Source organism: Phascolarctos cinereus, unplaced genomic scaffold, assembly GCF_003287225.1.
Source record: "Phascolarctos cinereus isolate Bilbo 61053 unplaced genomic scaffold, phaCin_HiC Scaffold_5;HRSCAF=322, whole genome shotgun sequence".
Lineage (NCBI taxonomy): Eukaryota > Metazoa > Chordata > Mammalia > Diprotodontia > Phascolarctidae > Phascolarctos > Phascolarctos cinereus.
The window spans coordinates 346,088,997-346,113,663 of NW_027555958.1; the positions used below are offsets into that span (position 1 = coordinate 346,088,997).

Genomic DNA, 24,667 nt, shown 5'->3' on the forward strand with positions numbered 1-24,667 from the left:
GATGATATTTTTAACTTATGAGACCTTTGTCAGTATTAGGGTAGTTGGAGGGAAAAAATTATATGTATATATGTATATAGATAGATAGATAGATAGATAGATAGATAGATAGATAGATAGATTGATTGATTGATTGATTGATTGATTGATAGAAGGCACAGGGTGAGTTGAAGATTAAGGGGTGATATCTGGAAAATAAAATTAAGGGATCAGAGAGGATTATTATGGGAGAAGGAGAAAGGGAGAAGTAGAATGGGGTAAATTATCTCACATGAAACAAACAAGAAAAGGCTTTTACAGTGGAGGGGAAATGGGTGAAGGTGAGAGGGAATGAGGCAATCTTATTCTCATTGGATTTGGCTTAAGGAGGGAATAACATAAACACTCAATTGGGTATGGAAATCTATCTTACCCTACAGGAAAATAGAAGGGAAGGGGATAAGAGAGGGGGGATGATAGAAGGGAGGGCAGATTGGAGGAGGGGGTAATCAGAAGCAAACACTTCTGAGGAGAGACAGGGTCAAAAAAGAGAATAGAATAAATAGGGAGTGGGATAGGATGAAGGGAAATATAGTTAGTTTTTCACAACATGACTACTATAGAATTGTTTTTGCATGTATAACCTGTATCAAGCTGCTTGCCTTCTCAGTAAAGGTGGGTGGGGAGGGAGGAAGGGAGAGAATTTGGAACCCAAAGTTGTTTGGTTTTTTTGGGGGAGACAATTGGGGTTAAGTGACTTGCCCAGAGTTACACAGCTAGTGAGTATTATGTGTCTGAGGTCGGATTTGGTCTCAGGTCCTCCTAACTCCAAGGGAGGTGCTCTATTTACTGTACCACCTAGCTGCCCCTGGAACCCAAAGTTTTAAAAACAAATGTTAAAAACTGTTTTTACATGCAAATGGGAAATAAGATATACAGGCCATTGGGTATAGAAATCTATCCTGCCCTACAGGAAAATAGAAGGTGAAGTGGATGGCGGGGGTAGGTAACAGAAGAGAGGGCAGATTAGAAGAAGGGGTAGTATTCAAAATGCATGCCATCTTGGGGTAGGGTAGGGGGAAGATTGGGAGAAAATTGGTAACTCAAAATCTTGTCGAAGGGAATGTTGAAAATTAAAAATAAATATTTAAATAAATTCTTTTGAAAAAGACTTCAAGTTCTAAGGAGATACCAACCTTCATTGCTAGAGGAAGCTTCTTATCATCTCTACAGCAATGAAATTATAGGTCTTTTTTTAATGAGCATAATAGAATCAAATAAAACAATTGTGAAGTACTGTAAGAGGTTAGAATAAGGAAAGATCATTGACAACTCTAACAATCTGGGGAAGACTCTGACAGAGGGGTCATTTGTAATGCATCTTAAAGGCTTGGTAGGATTTCAAAAGTTCATAAATAAAAAAAGCTCTTAGTTATGGTTTACTAAATATAGTGTCCTGCATATAGTAGATTGTCAAGTTGAATTAAATATTCAACTATATTTACACCAAAGAATATAGCATATTGGACAAAAAGTTCATGAGCTAGAAAGGACCTCTGAGGTCATCTAGTCTAAATTCCTCATTTTACAAATGAAGAACCTGAGGGTCAGTGTAATTAATGACTCAGTGAGATTACACAGGTAGTAAGGGGCAGAGCTAGGATCTGAATCAAGATAGTCTGCATCCAATATACAACACCTCCTACTCTTTCCAATGTACCATGTTACTTCCAGAGTCTACTTTTTAAACCTAAATCTGCTCTCTCTCTGCCTGTGTTGCAGAATAGCTTAAAGGACAAGTCCAGAATTAGAAAGTGACTTATTTGGCTTTTTTATTAGAGGTATATGGATAAGCACTGACCCCAGCGGAAAGAGCACTAGGCTTGGAGTCAGGAAGACCTGAGTTCAAGTCCAGCCTTAGAAACTTACTAGCTGTGTGAACTTGGGCAAGTCACTTAATCTCTGTTTGCTCAGTGTCCTCAACTATAGAATAGAGCCTGGCATATAGTACATGATATATAAATGTTTATTCCCTTCCCCTTTCTCCTGTGCCCATTTCCTGGAATGTTCTCCTTCCTGTCTCTGCCTTCTGCCTTCCCTGATTTTTTGAAGACAAGCTAAAATCCTAGCTTCAGCAAGAAGCCTTTCCTGGTTCCCCTAAATGCTAAAACTTTCCCTCTGAGATTGCTTTCCATCTAATATATGTGTGCATGCGTATACACATACATATATGTATATGTCTGTATATATACATATATCTACGTGCATATGTGAGAATAGTTTTCACCTTGTGGATCCCCTAAAGGGTCTCAGGCAACCTCAGAACTCCCTAGATCACATTTTGAGAACTACAAAAATAAAGAAATAAATCTAATTTTTTGTAAGGAATTACATTATATAAAACTACATGGTCTATATCTTCCTCTGTCATAAATTATGGGCTTATTTTGGACTGTCCATGTTAATTATATATAGGGGCTAACTAAATTGAAATACCATGAATGTTTCATTTCAAAAAATAGATGCTTTAAGAGACCATCTTATTGGTCAGTTGTTGATGTATACTGTTTTGGTCTGGGCATTACTCATGCCAGTCCCTTGGGAGCTAAAGTCCAATACTGGAACAAAATGAGACTCTTAAAGGTCATTCAATAGTTAATAAAACATTTGTTTTGCCATAGCAGGGGAAAGATATCTGACAATAAATACATAGAAAAACATTATGAATTAATTTGGCTAAGCAAAACTACCCTGCCTCAAAATTACCCATGGTGTCCCCCAGCCAAACATCAGAGAATACCAGTAGCTCCTCCTGACTGTTTTGTACTCAGGCCACTAGGAAGTGATGCCAGCAGTCTGAGCCTTTAGACTCCTAATCCAAATAAGTCTCAAAAACTGTTTCAATACTTGGTGAAAGAAACTTAACTTGTACAGGGTGGGGGATGGGGATCACATATCTTTTTGACCTATTACTAATACTCTTTAGTGGGAGATTATTTTCCAATCTTGGAATGGATCAGTGAGCAATTAAAAAAAAACAAACATGTATTGAGCATCCACTGGATCACCATTTCTCCTGATCTGGGCTTTGACAGTAGTCCCAGTGACAGTTATCCATAGGGTTTATTTTCTAACGTGTTTACATAAAAACACAGGCAACTAGGTAGTGCAGTGGATAGAGTGTTGGGCCTGGAATCAGGAAGACCTGAGTTCAAATCTGGCCTCAGACACTGACTGTGTGACTCTTGGCAAGTCACCTAACCTTGTTTACCTCAGTTTCCTCATCTGTAAAATGAGCTAGAGAAGGAAATGGCAAATCGCTGCAGTATCTTTGCCAAGAAAACCCCAAATGAGGTCATGAGGAGTCAGGCACAACTGAAAAATGATTGAACAACAATACACAAAAACACAGCATCAAAGCATAGAGATGTAAAGGACTTTAGAGGTCACTTCATAGGAGCCCCTTATTTTATGTGAGAGGACTGGGGTTCAGAGAGGTTAGGTGATTTTATCCAAGGTCACTTACATAGCATCAGAGCCTGAATCTGAACTCTTCATCCCCTAATTCCAATGACAGCACACTTTCCACTATGTTGCCTCCTTCTCTAAGCCTGTATTACAAATCTTAAAGGGCTATACTTTTAGTCATGTTTGCAAATTTTGTCATGGATTGAAGCAAGAAGATATAAAGGGGTGAAAATAGTTTGGAAACAGCCAAGCCAAAAAGTCATAGTAGAAGAAACATAATAATTAAGACTGGCAGGTCTTTAAAGGAATTTTAAAGCTGTTTTGACACATTCTTTACTGCAAATGCTTAGATTTTTCTGGTCTACACTACTCAAACAAAGAAAAAGAATGAACAATGAACAGGTGAGTTGAGGCAGGGAAGACAGTCCATCTGGATCACTCAATATTTTTTTCTTAACCATAATTGTTCATCAAACTAATCTGTTAAAATGTTTTCTTGGTGGGGGTTAAAGGAGGTAGAGGGGGTGCCACTGGTCTGTGATTTTATCAGTGTATGAAGCTTCTGGTGGGGAACTCCTACCAATATAGATGAGCCCCTTCCCTGCAAACTATAACCTTGTTGCTAGTGTGATTGCTGCTAGTATAGGGCAGAGGTATGACTGAAACGCAGGTCCTCCTGATATCATGGCCATTACAAGACATTACCTCTCATTAAAACTAAAATGCATTTTTGGAAGAAAATAAAACACAACAACAATGGCTTCAGTGCTAGCACATACATACTAGGCACTAAGTAAATGCTTATTGATTGGCTTTCCTAACTGTTAAGAAACATCATTTATTTGGTGGGTGACCATGGGCAAGTGACCTAATCAGCCAGTCATCACAAGGTAGTGAGTTGCCAATCATTAGCAGTGCTCACTCAGATACTAGATGATCACTTATGAGCATACTGCAAAAGGTTTTCATGTATCAGGGGAGCTAGATGACTAAATGACATCTAGAGTAGAGTCCCATTCAACTTCGAGAGTCTATGATGTTATTATACTAAGGTTGTTAGGGGCTAAATCACCAAGGAAGTTATGGACTCTCCTTCCCCACAGTTCTTTTCACTGGATATCCCCTCATGCCTAGAATAATCTTCTTCCTCATTTCTACCTTCTGGATTCCTTCAAGTCCCAGCTAAAACTCCACCTTCTACAAGAAGCCCTCTCTAATCCCCTTTAATGCTATCGCCTTCCCTCTTTGATTATCTCCAATTTATTCTGTATATAGTTTATATGTAGATATTTGTTTGCTTGTTGTTTCTTCATTAGACTATGAATTCCTTGGGAGAAAAGAATCTCTTTTGCCTTTCTTTATTCCCAGCACTTAGTACAGTGCTAAACACATAGTAGATGCTTAATAAATTATTAACTGACTTTAAAATATAAAATAAATTCTGAGTTTGAAGAAGAGGAGTCATTCAGATGTGGCTCTCTCTATAATGTTAGAACCACAGAAGGAAGGAACCTGAGAGATCATCTAATCTAACCCTTAGGTGAATCTAGAATCCTCCCTATAAATCTCTAGTAAGTGATCATTTGGTCTCTGCTTAGACATCTCCAGTAACAGGTATATCACTACCACCTGAGGTAACTATAATCATTAAATTTTCTCTGTTATCCAGCCAAATTATTATTATTATCATCATCATCATTATTATTAGTATATTACTCCTACTCACTGTACACAGTTCTGTGTAACACCCCTCCCCTTCCACCAGTAACAGAGTAAAATAAATCTCTAATCCCTCTTCCATATGACTGAATTTTGGAAGGTAGCTATCTAGGTCCCCCTGACATTTTCCCTTTTCCAGGATAAACATTCCAAATCCTTTTGATCATTCATTTTTCTTATAACATAATTTTAAATTCCTTTATTATCCTGTCTACAATCCTCTGTCATTGTCCTTCTACAACATCTTGCCCAGAGTTAAACAAAATACTCAGATGTCCTCTGACCAGGGGGAAACACTGCAGAGACTACGGCTTCCCTCTCTCCAGATACTCTACCTTAACATGCTACCCTTCTTTTAATGCACGCTCAACTGGAGAGTGACAACCAGGAAGGTGATGGGCTTGGACTCAGTGTTGGATAAGGTTCAGCTGTAAGAACCAGGAATGCTTACTTTGTGGAAGCAAAGATTCAGAACAGACATGATAGCAATCATGAAGGATTTGAAGGGTTGCTATGTGGGAAAGTAAGAAGTAGACTTGTTCTGATTTGTTCTAGTGGGAAGAATAAAGAACAGCAGGTGGCAGTTATAAAGAGATTTGAGGTCAGGAAAAACTTCATAACAATCAGAACTATCCAAAGCTGGCTGCTCATGTAGGTAGTGAGTTGTCCTTCACTGGTGGTCTCCAAATGGATGTTGGATGACCACTTCTCAGTTATACTGTAGTGGCAACTCCTATCAGGTGTGGGTTGGACTAGACGGTCCAACCTCAAAATTCACAGCAATTCTCTGATTCTATGTTGTTTTGATGCAGCCCTATTTAAATTTTTTTTCTATATCTCTTGAGTGGTTCCTTATTATACATCTGATCTTGCTCTCCCACAATTTCTAGCGTATTCATTTGGCACTTGGTCTATGATATATCAGGTTATTATTTATCCATGAATAAGTCCTGTCATATCTTTCCCACTACCAACTCCCTAGGCAGGTTCTCATTACCTCTCACCCATGCCATTACCAGTCTTCTGACTTACTTACTCATTTTTAGCTCTCCCCACTTCAGTTCATCTTAAGCGCTGCTGCCAGAGTAACCTTGCCAAAGTAGAGCTCTGCTCCTAATAATAACTCACATTTACACAGCACTTTGCAAAATTATTTTCTCACAATAACAACATAAGGAAGGAAGTATGCATGTTATAATTTCCATTTTATAGCTGAGGTCCTAAAGCTCAGAGAGCCCATATGATTTGCCTGGGAGCCATTTTGGCTAGTGTCAGAGTTGAGACTCAAATCCAGATCTTCATATAGTACAGTGCTCTTTCCTTCAGATCATACTGTATCTCTTTTCACTTATTTGCTCAGAAACCATCAATGATATTTCATTACCTGCTATAAAAGATCCAAAATCCTTAGCCTGGGATGCAAGGTTTTCAATGGTTTGGCCCCAAACTCTCTTTCCAGCCTTATCCTATTATTATTCTCCTCATTCTTCATGGACTTCCAATTGATTCTGGAAAACTATACTTTCTTACCCCTGGAGTTTTTATTCACTCTATTTATTCTGTCTAGCATGAAGCACTTGTCTCTTATTCTGCCTACCCAATTCCTCTCAATCCTTCAAGGTCCGGAGCAAATACTGCCTCCTCCAGTAAGTCTTCCCCTTCCTTATAGGCTTAGGAGATTTCTTCTTCCATCTCATTCCAACTACCATGGTCTATGTTGTATTACTGAAATCTGTGTTCATGTTTCATCTTCTCTAACTACAATCTCTATGATTGCAAGGACAGCCTTGTTCATCTCTGTAGCCCTCATAGTGTATAATACCACCCCTTGCATATAATAGACCCTCAAAAAATATTTTCTTATTCAACTTCATTAAGGACAAAGACAGGTCTTCTAATTCTTTGTACTCCATGCTTTAACTATCACAGTTTTCTGGCACAGGGTAGATGCTCCTTAAATACCTAGTGTTCGTTATGATATCTTCCAAGATTTTTCTACTAATTCAGGTCCTTCATCTTAAGCTTCCATATTCCCTTTTATAATTCAGTTAGAGCTTTCCAAACTTTTCACATAAATTTGTCTGACTTCAGTTAGTTAATCTACTCGTAGGATCATAGACTTAGTTCTGGAAGAGACCATAGAGGTCATCTAATCCAACTTCTTCATTTTAGAGAGTAGGAAACTGAGGCACAGAGATGGGAAATAATTTACCCATGGTCACACACAGGGAATAATTGGAAGAGTCAAGATTAGAATGTGGACTACAGGATCATAGATTTTGGGTTGCAGAGAAAACAACAACTAAGAAGCTAAGTCTCTACATTTTACAGATGAATAAACTGAGGCATGGAGAGGTTGGGTGACTTGCCCAGGGTTACACAGCTAATGTCTCTAATGTAGAATTAAATTTTCAGCATTCAAATCCATTCCCCTTTTTGTTATGCCATGCTGTTTCCCCAGATCAAGATTTCTCTTGGGCGTCACCCTATTTTTAACTTTTCTCTTTCCTCCAATTACCTATCTTTTCTCCTGATATGTTCCACGCTCCACTAGAACATCTCTCTCCTCCCCCCCCCATGCTGACTATATTTGTATTTCTTTTGTTTCTACTGCACTTATAACTACATAATCACAATACATTTTTGTGTACAATAAAGAATGTCCCAAAAGTCTAAGTTTAAGTTTAAAACTGCGCTGAGACTTTTGGGAGAATTTGTATCATTATTATCACTGACAACAAGTATCTAAGGAGCACCTACCATGTGCCAGGGAACTGTGGAAAGTACTATATGAAATACGAAGAATTAGAAGATGTGCCCTTTCCTCAATGCAGATAAATAGACCAATCAGCAAACAGTTATTGAACTTCAATTGCTTAAAACTATACTAACAAGCAGAAGACTATTTCAATAGTCCAGGCATGAGGTACTAAGGGCTTAGAATAGGATTGTTCTTTCCACTTCAGGCTTCTCCCTAAACCAGTTCAACCACCATTTAGCTGTCAAATTTGTCTTCCTAAAGAATAAGTATTACCATGTCATCCCTTATTCAGTGAACTCCAATGGTTCCGTATTATTTCCAGAATCAAATATAAAATCCTCTGTTTGGCTTTCAAAGCCTTCCATAACCTGGCCCCTTTCTACCTCTCCCCAGTCTTATATCTCATTCCCATCCACTTACTTTGCTGTCAAGTGACACCAGCGTCCTTGATGTTTCCCAGATAAGACACTCCATCTCCAGACTCCAGGAATTTTCATTTGTTCTTCTCCACACCTAGAACCCTCTCCCTCCTCATATCCAATTCCTAACTCCCCTGGCTTCCTTCAAGTTCCAGATAAAATTCCACCTTCTGCAAAAAGCTTTTCTTAGTCCTCCTTAATCTCAATGCCTTCCCTCCAAGACTACTTCCAAATTACTCTATATAGATGTATATAGATCTGTAGGATATATCTTCATGTAGGAGACAAACCCTACATGTATCCATAGGATATATACATGTTATATAGCCTCTAGAAAAATAGCCTATAAATCTATCTCTATCTAAAGCTATCTTGTTTATACATAGTTATTTACATGCTATGTCCTTCATTAGACTGTGAGCTCCTCGAGATCAGAGAAGGTTATCATTATTTATTGCCTTTTTCTGTTTGTCTATATAGAGGCTGCTTAACAAAAGCTTATTGACTTGACATAAAGAGAGAATGTGTAGGAGGAAGGGACAGTCAACAATGTTAAATACACCAGAATGGGCTGAGAAGGATGAAGCCTGAGAAAACACCATCTGATTGGGCAATTAAGAGATCATTGCTAATTCTGTGACCTTTGCCTTGAATGTCTACCCTACTTCTCTTTGCCTAACTAAATAGCTCAAGGCCCAGTTCAAAACCTTCCTTTCCTGTACATATCTTCCTGACCACCTCAGCTTCCTAAAGCATTGCCCTTTTCATAATAACAAATCACAAGTATGGTGCACTTTACAAAGTTTTCTCCCAGCAAAAAAAAAACAAAACAAAACAAAAACAGCAACAACAACAAAAAACATAATAGAAAAAAAACCCAAAACCCTATGAGATAGATAGCTCAAGTATTATAATCACTATTTTACTCATAAGAAAACTTACTGAAGATCAGAGATATGAAGGAGATTTCCTTTGATCCCATGAATGAATCTCATATGCAAACTCAAAGAAAGTTAGCTAATGCTAACTTTAAAGTAGCTAGGTGGTACAATGGATAGAACATTGGGCCTGGAGTCAGGAAGACTTGAGTTCAAATCCTATCTCATGCTTACTGGCTGTGTGACTCTGGGAAACTCACTTAACCTCTGTTTGCCTCAGTTTCCTACCTGCCAGAGCTGGTGTGAAGGTCAAATAAGATAATATTTGTAAAGCACTTAGCACAGTGTCTGGCACATAGTAGGTGCTACATAAATGCTAGCTATCATCATCATATGATTATTACACCATGGTAAACCTTCCAGAGTAAAGATAGCTTTTTGTGGTTTTATGTCTTTAACACTCCATGAACTACTCCATATCTCGGATCCTTTCCCTCCTCAACTCTGCCTTTTAGAATCCCTGGTCTCCTTCCAGACTCAATTCAAGTACTAGCTTCTACAAGAGGTCTTTCCTACTCTCCTCAGCTGGTAGTCCCTTCCCCACTATCTTCTGTCTATTCTGCTTATATCTTGTATCACTTATTAGGTATATGTTGTATCTCCTATTAAATGTTAGCTCCTGGAGAAGGGGGTCTGTTTTTAATTTTTCTTTGTATCCCCAGTGCTTAACATGGTGCCTGACACACAGTAATGGTTTAATAAGTGATTACTGATTGATTGATTGATTGATTAACTGAAGTACATTAACTTGGAAGTACAGAGTGAGCTGAAACTTGGTAACATGAATAGAATAAGGCCCATAATGAAAGTTCACCATATTATCACCAAGTCTTGCTTGTGGGTTCCATTAATGATTTCAGAAATTGTGTTATTTTGTACTGTTGCTTTGGGGAAAATATACTTTCTTGGTAAATATTGGATCTGCTAACAGTGGAAATCTGGCTAGCATTTCAAGGCACTTCAACACTTTTGATGGCATTCTTTTAGACACTGAATGATGAGTTTCTGCTGACAAGAACATTATACATTTCAATATAATGTGTAAATATCAAGAAAAATCATCTTCCAATCTGATTACCTCCTTGTGTTTCAGTGGTCTATCTCCCATGCCTGGAATGTGGAGTACCCCATAAATCTGCCCACTGAAACCTCTTCCTTTAAGGTTCGGTTCAGGTGCCAACTCGTTCCCTGAAATCACCTCACCACTCATCCCCAGTTCAGTTGTTTCTCCTTTTAAAGTTCTCTCCTGTTAAATTTCTCCTAATGCAAATAAGCAGCTTATATAGTTACTGTATACATGCTTTATCTTCTCTACTAAGTTATAAGTTGTCAAGGATGGGGACTGTTTGTTTTTCCTATTTGTATCCCCAACATCAAGTGTGTACTTCCTTGCACATTTTTTTTCTTGGCCTAGATCTATGATTTCATCAAGGAAGGGGATGTCACAGTAAAGAAATACTCATATCCATTGCCATTGGCAATTACTCTGCAACTTAAGGTCTTAGAAAATTATCTAGGGCACTTAGAGGTTAAATGATCTGTCTAGGACCACACAGCTGGTAAGTATCAGAAATGAGACTTGAAATGTTTGTTGAATCAAAAGCTATTCAAAAGAATCTAACATCACAGTTAAAATGAAAAGCAAGGAAAACATGATTAGGGCTCAAACCTAGCAAAAGCAAAGGAAATCATAATGAAACTATGCTTTTTAGGGAAAACTAGCATCCTTGCTAGAAATGGAGGTATCATGTACCAATGTCAGAAAAAAGTTAAGTCCAAGAATCTAATATCGCTAATTAAATAGCTATAAACACACACATATGTTCTAGTCCAATCAATCAACCCGGCCCAAATTAGGAGGAAAAATCATCAAAGACCGTTTAAAACTAACTCAAATGCCAATACACTTTGAAAGAGTACATTAGCGATGCAAATGTGATAAGCACAATACATAGCAAAAAACAAAGAAACTCATTAGACAATGCTAGGAGACTTGGCTTTATATTTTGGCCTTCGGGAGTTAAAAAAGCACAGAAATAATTATTTCTTACTTATTCTGGGAGTATATTTGCGTATAATAACAATATTTTTCAAAGGTCCAAAATGTTTACTTGGCATTCTTTTTATAGGATGTAACATAAACATATAGCAAGAATTTTATTATAAAATTTGAAAAACATTAAACTACATTTACTCCAGTTATCTGTCTCTTTTCCTTCTCTCTCTCTAATCAGTTTTTTGGGGGTAGAAATGAGATTATATAATGTCAACACTTATTGCCTATCTCATCATCTCGGTCCAATGTAATCGATTTCAGCTATGCCTTTGCACTCCTTTGAAATATGTAATTTCTTTTTTTTAAAATTATTTTAACTTTAATTTTTTTTTTAGGCAATTGGGGTTAAGTGACTTGCCCAGGGTCACGCAGCTAGTAAGTGTCAAGTATTAGGTCTGAGACCAGATTTGAACTCAGGTCCTCCTGACTTCAGGGCCAGTGATCTATCCACTGTGCCACCTAGCTGCCCCTGAAATAAGTAATTTCAAGAAGTAACTGTGATTGTGTCATTTATTTACTAATCACTGGTAATATAAACCCTATTTTTGTTAGTGCCAATTTGCATTTAGAGGAAGAGATTTTTTAAAAAAAGAAAGAGTAAAAGGAAATTAATAAACAAAGATACCCTCATTTATCATTTGATTCAAAAATATGTTAAACAGGGTTTCTTGTAGTCTAAATAGTTTTATAACTCATACTGGTAGCCCTGGGCTATAGGAAGTAAGTAGGATATCGACTTACTTGTAGGACCTGAAAAATAATCAAATTTGGAAAGAATCTCAGAGGTCATTCTGACCAACCCATACCTGACCAGGAATCCCCTTTCTATATCTTCCAAAAGCAGTAACCCATAAACAAACTTGAAGAGCTCAGTAATGGAGAACTCACAACTTCATGTGGAGTTAGGACTGGTGAACAGTGGAGCAGGCAGCAGGTCAAGCATAGATAGCAGGAACCAGAGGATTCCAAGAGTCAACAACAGATTATATAGATGGTATCAGATATAAAGAGTTAGATACAAAAGTGAGCACTGAGAAATTCAGGTAGTCAGTATAGAGTTGAACGGAGGCAATCATCTGAACAACAAGGAAGGGATATTGGAGGAAGAATTTTTGATTGATTATCCGTCTCACTTGTATAAAGAATGGGCAAAAAGCTAAGGCAACCATTCTGATATAGGGACTCCTCACATCTCAAGTCTCACCCCAACCTAGCTACTACCTGTGTGAGCTTGGGCAAGTCATTTAATGTGTTTGGGCCTCAGTTTCCTCATCAGTAAAATGAGAGAGTTGGGCTATGAGAGCTAGATGGCACAAGGGATAGAATCCTGAGCCTGGAGTCTAGAAGTTCAAAATCAGCCTCAGACACTTACTAGCTGTGTGACCTTGGGCAAGTCACCTAACTTCTATTTGCCTCAGTTTTCTCAATTGTAAAATGGGAATAATAACCAACTTCCTAGGCTTGTTGTGAGGATCAACTGAGATAATATTTGTAAAGGGCTTAGCACAGTGCTTGGCACATAGTAGGTGCTTAAGTTCTTATTCCTTTCCCTCCATTTCTCTTCTTCAGCTATTATTCTATATATTTCCAGTCCTATAGAACTTCTCTCAGAGTATGGGCAAACCTATTCTTCCAGGGAGAAAAAGCAGGTACACCTGGTTGTGACCAGAAAAAAAAAGAGAGAGAGAGAGGGCAGGAAACTCTCATGAATAAATTATTTGACAGCAGCCAACTATGCAAATATATCTGAGGAGGTAAGCTGTACCCTCCCCAACAGAATTGTGGCTATCTATCAAGACAGGATGAAAACATTCCCCTGACGCCAGGCCACACTCCAGAATTTCTAGTGGAGAACACTACTTCTTCCTACCCTTCTGGGTTGGGGCAAAAAGGGCTTTCAGGTTAATGTTTGACTGCCCTCTGGGATAGTTGAACTCTACTAAGCCTCAAGGATGAGATAATATGGTTGATCTTTCCAGCATCTCTGTTCATGGCTTTTGCCAGATCTTCACACTACATTATTAGCTTGTGCCTAAAAGGAATCTAGATACTAGCTAATAGAGAAAAAAGGTCTAGCCTTATTTTCCAAGCACATCTCTTACTAAGGAAATTTGGGCTTCAGGACAAAAAGCATTGGGTGCTTGACTCCTGAAAATGTTTTTCTTGTTAATTCAGTAACAGTTGAAAAGTGGATAGCAACCTCCCTAATATTGGCATGGAAACAATCCTACAAGATTCATAGCAAAAACACCTCTCTTTACAGGTTCATAGATTTTGAGCCCAGAGTGTCCTTAAAAGTCACCTAGTCTAATCCCTTCATTTTAAGTATGAGAAAACTGAGGCCCAGAGTGAAGTGACTTACCCTAGGACATACAGATAAGTAGAGATAGAGATTGGATTTGAAATCACGCCATACTGTTACATTTCACCTCTGCACATGGACTTGTCTTTCAGGGCTGAAAATGCTTCTCATTGAAAATAATAAATTACTTTTTTTCATTTCTCTTAGTATTTAGACGACCATTAAAAGCAACCAGGAAAAGAGCTACATGGGAAACTTTTTAGGCACATGCTCTCCTTTATTACAAACATAAATTAATTTTTCCCCACATGATTAAAAATTGTGATCATCTCTGATGCAGAAGAGACAGGCGAGAAGAAGAGAGGGGAGAGGAAGGGCATATAAGTTTATTTTAGAAATGTGATCTTTGTATATTGTTTGATGAAATCCAATCATATCAACCTTTGAATTTGTTCTTTGGAAGGATGCTGCTAGGGAAATCCATTTCACTTGCTCTGTGACCACGATTTTATTATAATACAGACATGATACATTATTACATTTCATATATCAGCAGTATGAGTTGTCAACTGTTAGATTCATTTTGGAAGAATCTGCTTTAGTCTTCATATGTATAACTTAAAGCCAATGATAAATTGACTCCATCATGATTTATATGAAATATGGTAAACAGAGCACAACTGCAAATCAAGTTTTTAAATAGGCATATTTCATTTTTCCTAGCAACTTAAAAGTTGCGATTCTAGAAGCAGATAGAAATTGTTGCCAGCAAAATTCCACAAGGAGCAATGTGCCACCAAAACAGATGCAACTTGAAGTAAGGTCTCCTTTCAGAAAAGTAAGTAAACACATGAAGCAATATCAGAACAGGAACACACGGCTTCTTAAAGGAGGAGAGCAGAAAACAAGCCCCCACAATCATTGAGGTTTTTTTTTAAAATAGTGATATTACTAATTCCTTGATATAAGAATAATATATTTGTTTATTAGACATAGGTAGAGGCAAGAAGAGAGAAGCAAGATTTTAAATGATGAAGTCATCCATTCATTTATTTGGCCTCTCAAGAGTGGCGCAATCACCCTGCCTTACAATCCCAGAAAGCCTATACTTGCTTTACCCCACTATCATCCAATTCAATTAATACTTTTAAAGAGTATCTTGAAGTGAATAAGTATTTAACAATAAAATCAGTCAGGATCTATAGCTTAACAAGAAGCACACACAAAAAGTTTCCCATCTTTTCTCTTTATTGATTTGCATCAGTATAAAGGAAATGGATCAGCTAAAAGCACCGACCTTCCAAAGCACTTGCATTAATAGTGAAACTATATACAATGAAGCATTTTTCCCCCTACTTTAGGTACTTCAGGATTGTGAACACTTTGTACTAGTACCAAATGCAGAACATCACAAAAATCCAAATTGCATGAAAATATTATTTGTTCCTCAATTTTAGGGAAGAAGAAAGATATACTCTTTATCTTGGATAAATTTTTCCTGCCCATCTTTTATTAGATGCCACTGCCTTTTAAACCTCCAGATATCTGAAGCTCTGTAATTACTTCAATTGCTAAAAGAATCAGAGATGGAGGAGCAGTGTTGTCTTAGCAAACGATTGTGGGAACTCAAAGCAGAACCTGCTACCAAATTCAAAGCCTGAAATGACAAGCTTTCTGAGACTTAAACATTAGTTCTACTAAGAAAAGGCACTGACCTTCCTTTTGATTTGTAATAGAGAAATGCCCTGCTAACAGGCTTTCTCCTGTGAAACCCTGTTGTAACTGTAGAGCATCAGAGAGACATGTGGAGGAGAGAGAGAATTCAGTGCCCTGTGCAAAGGCTGGAAACATATGATTTCGAGGAGTTCTTATCCTTTCATCACAACTGGAGATATAACCTGAATACAAGACCATAATATGCTATGATCACAAGCACAAGGTGGATTATGCAGCTCAGAGAGATACTCTATTCACTTTAACTAGTTGTACTGCACTCTTGACTTATTTTTCCCAGGCTCATCTTTTGACGTTTGAATTATGGAGGTTCTAGCAAATATAATTTATGTAGTTTGATGAAATACACATAATTTTGAGGAAAAGTAGGGATGGGAGATAGGGGGCTTTTCCCTTCCTGATAAAGCTAGCCTCATACTTCTGCTTAAAAGAAGAAAAATATTCTGCACGCATTGTAAACTTAACTTCCAAGCACCCACCCCTGTTATCCAGTCCTTAGTCTAAGTCGTACTAGCAGGTTTGTGTGTTTCCCACTAATCTGTTCTGTCTTCTGCCTTCCATTCGGTTCATGAACATTCCTCTGGTTTGGCTCAACTCTGGAGTGTACCTATGAGCTTCATCAGAATGGACACTGCAGGAAAACTCTAACGGAGCATGCACTTCATCTTCACTAGGTAACTTAACTGCTCCAAGTTTATGGAAGCTTATGTGTGTGTGAGAGAAAAACGAAAATTCCCCTAATAGGCATCATAAACGCACTTTAAAAATACATCGAATGCAAATCGCATTCATCAGATCCACCCACGGTAGCCGATCCTCCACAAATCTTACCTCCCCCCACTCCCCATCACACATCCCGCACCCTCAAGAAAACACTACATGAGCCTGAGTTATGATACAAGGGGTTGCGCTCTGAAGGGAATCCTTCCCGTCCACTCCCCACAGGCTGGTCATTTACCAAAAGAAAGTGCAAGGCAGGAAAACTAGCACGCTGAATGCGGAATTAGAAGCCAGTTTTTTGGGTCAGCCAGAGCCCAAGACAGCAAATAGGGAGACCCAAGGAGGTGTCTCTGGACTAGGAGCCACTTCTTCCTCCCATTGTAACCCTTCAACCCAAGCAACCAAGCAACCACCCTCCCACTTCAGACTCCAAAGCAACTCCCTACCATCCTCGGGGCACTTGAAGGACAGGGGCAAGGAGCAGGGCAAGGAGTCCCATGGAAGGAGGTGGGGGAGACCCTTACGTGCTCCAATTTGTCTTTCCTCCGGAGCCAGACACTGGCACTGTAGTCTTGCTGTTTGACGCTGCTGTAGAAGTTCGCACCTACTCGAGTGAGGCTCGGGGAGGGCTCCTTGGGGCGGCTTTTGAGCCTCATCTGCTCGAAGCCCTCGTGGGGGGAGGACGAGAACCACTCGTGTTGCCGGATCTCCATCCTGACATGACAAGGCTACGGCCCCTGTCCTGGGGAGGGGGTGCTTAGGGTGGGGGTTAGGAGGGAGGAGGAGAGAGAGAAAAGAGGAGATTGAGAAGGGGGCAGGGAGAGGGGGAAGCCGAGGCAGAAGTGCTAGCTGATGGGGAGTGGTGGGGCTGAATGGCAAGAGCAAAGGAAGAGGAGAGAGGAGGCAGTGGGAAGCTAGCTGAGCTCCCTGGAGAAGGTGGTGATGGAGGAGGGGAGGAGGAGGAGGAGGAGGAGGAGGCTGATGTCAGGGTTTGAGGAGGTGGGAAGGGAGTGGGGGACTGAAGGGGGAGGGGGAGAGGGTGCCCAAGCTACTGGAAGGCAGCCGCGCCAGGTGCAGGTGGCTGGCAGTCTCTGTCGCCCGGCCAGCTGCAGTCCAGGACAGACACCTCACAACCAGGCTCCTTGCGGCACCGGCTGGGACTGGGGGGCAGGGGACTAGGGAGAGGGAAGGGAGAGGAGGAGGAGGCGGCCGTAGCGGTGGCAGGGCGGCAGGGGGTGGAGGGGAGTGGGAGTGGGAGGGGCCGGTGCTCTCCAGCCAGCCCGCAGGTTGGTGCAGTGAGCAGCTGAAGCTGCTGCTGCTGTTGCTGTTGCTGCTGCTGCTGCTGCTGCTGAGGTTAGGAGAGGAACACGGAGTCCAGCTGCCTGAAGCCGCCCAGCCTGCTACTCCTTCTCCACCCCAGGATCAGGCAGAGGTGGCCCCCTGACCCTCTGTTCTCTGAAAGGATTGCACCTTGTCCTTCTGGTTTTAACTTTAAGGGACACACACTTCAGGAAGAGAATCCTTTCTTCATCCCTCCTTCTTTTCCTCCCTCCTCTTCCTCTTCGGGCAGTTCAGGAGATAGGGTAGGAAAGACATTAAGGCAATCACTTCCCTCCATTCCTAACCCACACCCATCCATCCATCCACCCATCCATCTACCTTCAGTCCTTCCCGGTCCCCTAACTTTCTCTTATTTCCTTTTCTTCACTCTAAAAGTTGAATAACTTCCCATTCAAAGAATTCATTAATCCTTTCTAAGTGTATTGTGGATGTAGAAGGGGTTGAGGGGAAAGAAGGGGGAAGAGCTCCACCAGGTTTTAGTCCCAGAATGCTTTCTTCCTGGATAATACTTTGCATGTTAGGTGCAGTAATGCAAATATTCCAGGGTGCATTATCATTTGTCCTTAACTGGCATTGTTAACATCATGACCACCACAGCCCAATGTAGCCACTGAAGCTTTCCAGTAGCCTGGCCCCACCCCATCCCACAAAGTATCTTGTGCATTTCATGTGTCTTAGTAATAACACTCTGCCTATGCTTCCAATCCATCCCTTTAAATGTAATGTCCTTAGGCTGCTGTGCAGTTCTCTTATGTGTTCCTAGATGTCCACAGTCAGGCTTTCCTTCCAGGGCTTTTCTCAGCTGATCTATACACCCACACATAGTACTAAGATAGGCAGGAATAAAAATTAGTACAGATTTGATGCATTAATAATTAAATTTAAACTGCCCCTTTTTGCTTGCTTTCCTTACAGCCAATATCTGAGTGTTTCAGATTTTGCTAGAGAGCACAAGACACTCGAGTTACTGGTTTTTCCAGATCAGTTAAAAGGTACTGGAAATGAGTTTTAAAGATGTAGAGCCAGTGCAGAGTGGATATCATGAAAAGACTTCTGGATCTGGAGGCAGAAAATCTAGAGGAAGATGGGGAGGAGAGAGATGATAAGGATCTCTACCTTTTCAATGCCATCCTTAGAAGGGGGTAATAGGAATGTCAAAAGAAAGAAAGAAAGAAAGAAAGAAAGAAAGAAAGAAAGAAAGAAAGAAAGAAAGAAAGAAAGAAAGAAAGAAAGAAAGAAAGAAAGAAAGAAAGAAAGAAAGAAAGAAAGAAAGAAAGAAAGAAGCAGAGCAACCAGAGACCCTTACAAGGAAATGAAAAAGAACTAAAAACAAATTTAAGATCCTTCCCTCTATTAATTATTTCCTATTATCCTGTATATAGCTTGCTTTGAATATGTTTGTTTATTGTTTCTATCATTAGACTGTGAGATCCTGGATAGTAGGGGCAGATTTTTGCCTCTGTTTGTATCTCCAGTGCTTAGCACAGTGCCTGGCACATTGTAAGACCTTAATAAATATTTAGTGACTGATTGATTAAAACAAATCTGAAGACCTTGTTTAGTGTCATGCTCTGCTACTTTATTTAGTTAGTTTTAGTCTGTACTTATGATTTCCTTAGTTTAGAGAACTCCCAAGACAGAAGCAGATACACAATCTGAAATACCTCCCTGGGGAAGCTGGAATGTTATATGACTTGACCATGGTCATATAGCTAATATGTGTCTGAAGAAGGACTTACTACATTCACTGCATTCATAAATCTTATATATCTTATAATATAAAATATATATGCAATATTCTTTTACTATATATATATAAAATCTTATAAATCTTATAGTAATCAGACTTGCTAACTCCAAGGTCAGTCCTCTAACCACTATTCCTTGCTTCTCACAGTATAACCTGAACTTCAGTTTACTCATCAGTAAAATGGGAATAATAATATTCTACTCTCACATGGGATTTTTGTGATATTCAAATTAGATCATGTTTGTAGTCTTAAAACCATATTGTTTCTTCTTTCTCCTTCTCCTCTTCCTCCCCCTCCCTCCTCTTCCTCCTCCTTTTTTCTTCTCCTCCATCCATATGTGTATGTGTATATGTGTATGAATATGTGTGTGTGTGTATAAGCTTTATTATATTCATAAACACTTGGGATTTAGAACTAGATAAGGCCGTGGAGATCATGTAATTCAACCCCCTCATCTTACAAACTATGATCTCTACATGTAAAATAACTTAACCAATGTTACACAGGAAGTAATTAGCAGAGCCAGGATTCAAATTAGGAGACCTGACTATATTCTACTACACCATACTATCTTTTTTTTGATTCCCAAGAATAATGCATTCACTTTCCTTGTCCTGACATGTGATTAAGGGTCCAAGAAGCATCCTACCTAGTAGGTTATTCAGATGGATTTTAAAATAAAGGAAGGTCATATTTTATAAAGCTTCTTAAAGGCAGAGGGTTATCTTCACTCCTTCAGTATGTATTGCTTGAGTGATTGATTGATAAGCTAGCATTAATGAAAATAACGGACTATTATTTTTGACACATTGCTGAATAACAGGTAATTTTCAGAAAGAATTTCTACTAAGAAGCATGATCAGTTTTCCAAGTGACCTAATTTGTAATAGCCAATCATTCCTCTCTGCTAGGATGTTATCTTCAGACTTGAGAGAAGACTTGCTTCCAATCTATTTCTACAATAATCAATTAATAAATATTTATTAAGTACCTACTATGTTCCAGGTACTGTGCTAAGCACTGGGAGTACAAAAAGAGGCAAAATAACAGTCCTTGCCCTCAAGGATCTCATAATCTAACGGGGGGACAGCAAACAAACCAATACATGTTCCATCGGTCTCCTTGTCCAATACAAATATTAACATACAATTAAAATATACAATGTACAATTAAAATAACCCTTTATAAGTGCTGAGGTCAGAACTAATGCCTGTAGTTATAATATAACTATATTATAGCATGCTTTTTCTCTAAGAAATTTTTCATATTTTGTAGAATATGATTAGACCAGAGATATGTCCAAATCTGAGTCAAATGAAGTGCATCATCACGGGGTTTACTGTGCTAGGATTTAAGTAATGCATTTCAGGATTTCAGGAAAATGCTCAAAGATCATTAAGAAAATTATTCAATTCCTCAAAAGATTTGAAGATGAGTATCATCCAAAGGACAATGGGAAGGGGCATGATGGACATGAGAAGATGGCAACACATTATGAAGGAGGAATTTCACAGGAGAAGTGGTATCATTAGAAAGCATGTCATTAGGAAAAGTATGAATGGAAAAAAAAGAGGGCAGTCATTATGACAAAAGTGAACTCTGATTAGCAACATACCTGCTCCACTGTTGTGCTTGTAATATCAAGAGAATAAGACAGAAACCATCAACAGATTGGATATCCCCCCTGGAATGGATTTATAGAACATGGCCAAGAGTCAAGTAAGATGAACCAATGTGGAGCTGTTATTGTGCACTGTCAAAAAGAGAAGAGTCACTGACGAGATCACAGGTAAATTGGAGCACTGAACCATTTCAGATTTATACAAGATGATTTCCCACTCGCGTTCAGGCCCTTAGAGTGAAGGGTGATTTCCTGGTAATACACTAACATCTAGCAAACTCAGTCTTCAAAGAATGTAATTATGTCACAGTCCAAAACACTAGAGTACAACTGTGGTACATAGATAAGGCAGAACTCAAGTTGGCCTCAAGCTTTCAAAAAGTAACAGTCTTGCTTGGCTGTCTCATTATAGAATACTGTTAAAGTTACCTTTCAATAGATGTCTGCAAATCTATGAGATTTGTTAATGTAGTGAATGTAGAATCAATTTTTAAAAACAAACTAATCTCAACCAAACATTTCTGTTTTATTTTTCTTTATTTTCCTTTACATGGGACACCTAGGGGTTTTTTTTAAGTATACTGTTACTGAAAGAGAACTTTAAATAAGACCTTCCTTTGTAGTATGAATTAATGTCTCCCCCACCAATATGTACCCTCACCTCTTGGGAGGGCATCATAAAAGACTTGCCCAAGAAATTATTATAGCCTATATTACCAAAGTATAAATCCAGAAGCATAAAGTAAAATAATTTTGTATGTTTTCTTTTTAATGAATGTTAGCTATGGGTTAATGACTATAGAAAATGTAAAAAAATAACACCATCAAAATCTAGGTAGTTTCACAATGAAATGGTTCATTAAAAGGATAAATTAGAAAAAAAAATCTTTGTGGATAACACTTCTTACAATGATTATTTCTTTATGAAAAAAGGGTGGATAGATTCATTAAGAAAACACAAGGTAGTCCACCTACAGCTGTGGTATAATGAAAAAAACACTGGGTTTTAGTGAGAAGTCTCATATCTGAACCTCTCACTTGAGTTCCATGAACTTGGGCTAGTCACTTAAAATCTCTTTAAAGTTTCTTGCTTCTACCATGGAGATAATACCTGCACTACCTACCTCAAAGGGATGTTATAAGAATAAGATATTTTGCACACTCCAAACTGCAAGGCACCACATAAATGTTAGCTGTTACCCCTTCTTTTGCTGCTGGATTAATTTAAATTTGGACACAGAGTGAATTTTTTTTAGATAATCATGGATAAAGACAGGGCTTGGACATTTCAGGAAGTGAAGAGAACTGGGTTATAATCTCTGCTTCTTCTGTTGTGTGGCCTCAAACAAACTTAACCTTCTTGAATAGCAGTCTCTCTCTCTGTCTGCCTCTCTCTCTCTCTCTCTCTCTCTCTCTCTCTCTCTCTCTCTCTCTCTCTCTCTCTCTCTCTCTCTTTCACCCCCTCCCCCACACAAATGGTAGGGCATTGGATTAAATAATCTCCATGGTTTCATATCACTATAAACACTTAGAATTCTATTATTTGGTCTAATATGAAATGGTTTATCTACCGGTGGAGGTAAAAAAAAAAACAGTCTCTGATTGCTCAGTCTCTAGGCAGAAAAAATGAAAAGGAGAATTGAAACAATTCCTGCAATCAAAAAAAAAAAGTTATTCTCTATTACCCAAATTTATCAGAGAATTGCTCAGTTCTCTGAGTCAGTTGGCCTCTATGGATGCAACCTTGGAACTATGGAGAATGGTTCTGAAATAGTTCTGCCTGTTAATTTTCTGCTACAGTTACCACTGAAATGATTTCCTATATATAAAAATATATTATCTTGCCTATTTTGAATGAAGCAGGCCCAAATGAAGAATAAAAAACAGGATTTTTGATGACAACATGCCATTTGGTGGTCTTTACTGGTCCCTAGATTCTTGAAATTGAAATATAGCTCCAAAGTGTTGGTTTGATACTGACATATTCATGGCATTTGAGTACCAAACAGAAAACAATAGATTGTGAAATTGTGACTTTATATGTTTCCATTCTAAAAAAGATATTTTTTCAAATTTAGCCTTCTGATATGAAGACCCATATTTTTTAAATTGAGCTTTCTGAAAGGAGTTTAGAGTTAATGCTGTGTAGGGCCAAAGAAATCACACATCACTTACCCCATGCATTTGTCCACATAGCACACATAGGAATTTTCTGGTTTCCAAAATGCTAGCCTTTTATGAACATTGAACTTCTTTCCTCCACAATCAATCAAGCTAGTTCAGCTAAAAGTGATGTGAATCTTCTCTGTGCTTGCCCAACTAAACTTCTAATTGCTTCTAACTTGTGCGTATTACAGAAAATCTTTTGATGGAAACAAAAAGAATATGACATTGACATTCCAACAATTTCAACCTATCACAAGCCAGACTTCACTGGCAGCAGATGCATTAGCCAGATAGATTGATGTCAAGTTCTGAAAACCATTAACTTGATCTACAGGAATTTAGAAAGGGAACTACACACCTTCTATTTCCCTTTTTTAATTTGCATTTTTTTTATACCTAAGACAAACTGATTGCATAAGATTCTAATGCAGAGGGAAAGATAAGAGAGAAAGGGATATGTTTTAAGAAAAATTACAACTGGAAACTTGAGGTACATAGATTGTTTCATAAATTTTTCTTGGTAATTCAATTCGATAAGGATTTATTGAGTTTGTCTTTGGTACCGTGGTACAATATGATGTTCTTAAAAAAAGTATGATGAGGCACCTGCCCTCAAGGATCTTACAGTTTCATTAAGCAGACAACATTACTAATTAAATACATAATAAAAGACAGTACATGATTAAATGTCAAAATTAATTTTTTTATAAAAGGGGAAAGGAAAGGAATAAACATTTATATAGTGCCTATTGTGACAGGTACCATGCTAAGTGCTTTTTACAACCATTATCTCATTAGATCCTCACAATAACCATGGAAGGTAGGTATAATTATTATCCTCATGAGGCAAACAGACCTTAAGTACTTGCCCCAAGTCACACAGCTAGAAAGTTTCTGAAGTCAAATTTGAACTCAAGTCTTTCTGACTCCAGACTCGATCTCATTTACTGCTTCACCAGCTACCACTATAAAAATAAGTATTGTTGAAGATTAGGAAAGGAAGAAATCCATTTTGAGCAGAGTAGGTAGGGAATAAAATATGGAATTTGAGCTCTTATTAGAGGTTTACTCTGCCTGGTACTTGCAATTTTCTAATGTAGTTAAATGATTTTAGAACAGGAAAAAGAGTTCTGATTTGATGTAAATCAAGGCATCACTGATTTCAGTTGGATTGTGATTGAATCTCAGACCATCTTTAGCAAATTATAACCAGTTGGGCCAGGAACTAGATAATACCTCCTGGGGATCCTTTTTGCTGAATTCCACATCATAATAAAAGCCAAATAAACTCTTTGCATGTTTATTTATATACAACAATTCAACAAACACATATTAAATGCCTACTATATGCTAGGTATTGTACTAGAAACTTGGGATATGACAAACATGAAATAGTTACTACTCTCTAGGGGCTTACATTCTACTGTATTCTGAAGAATATTTCTATTGAGAGCACTGCCTCTAGTTACCCTGTATATCCTCCATAACATTGGAGTCATCCTGGACTTCTTTACTGTTCCTTTACCCTATATATCCAATCAGATGAAAGCTCTTGTCAGCTCTGATGGTCTCCAGTTTGCCTCCTCCTCTCCATTCACATGGCCACTACCCTACATTAGGCCCCCATCACTTCTCATCTGGTCTACTGTAAGAGCCTTCTCATTTGTGTCCCCATATCAAGTCTCTCCTCTC

At 38.5% G+C, this 24,667-nt stretch overlaps 1 protein-coding gene across 2 annotated transcripts in view; it reads right to left on the reverse strand.

Annotated features, from left to right (window-relative positions):
• PLD5 (phospholipase D family member 5) overlaps nt 1-17,309 on the reverse strand; it is a 418,024-nt gene extending 400,715 nt beyond the window's left edge. The window contains exon 1 of one of the 2 annotated variants that reach the window (XM_020982069.2): nt 16,621-17,308. In XM_020982069.2, coding sequence (XP_020837728.1) covers nt 16,621-16,809 — 189 coding nt within the window. In that variant the 5' untranslated portion in view covers nt 16,810-17,308. Of the gene's footprint in view, nt 1-16,620 lie in introns of both variants that reach the window. The other variant, XM_020982070.2, reaches the window with a different exon arrangement.
• Nucleotides 17,310-24,667: the final 7,358 nt, after the last annotated feature.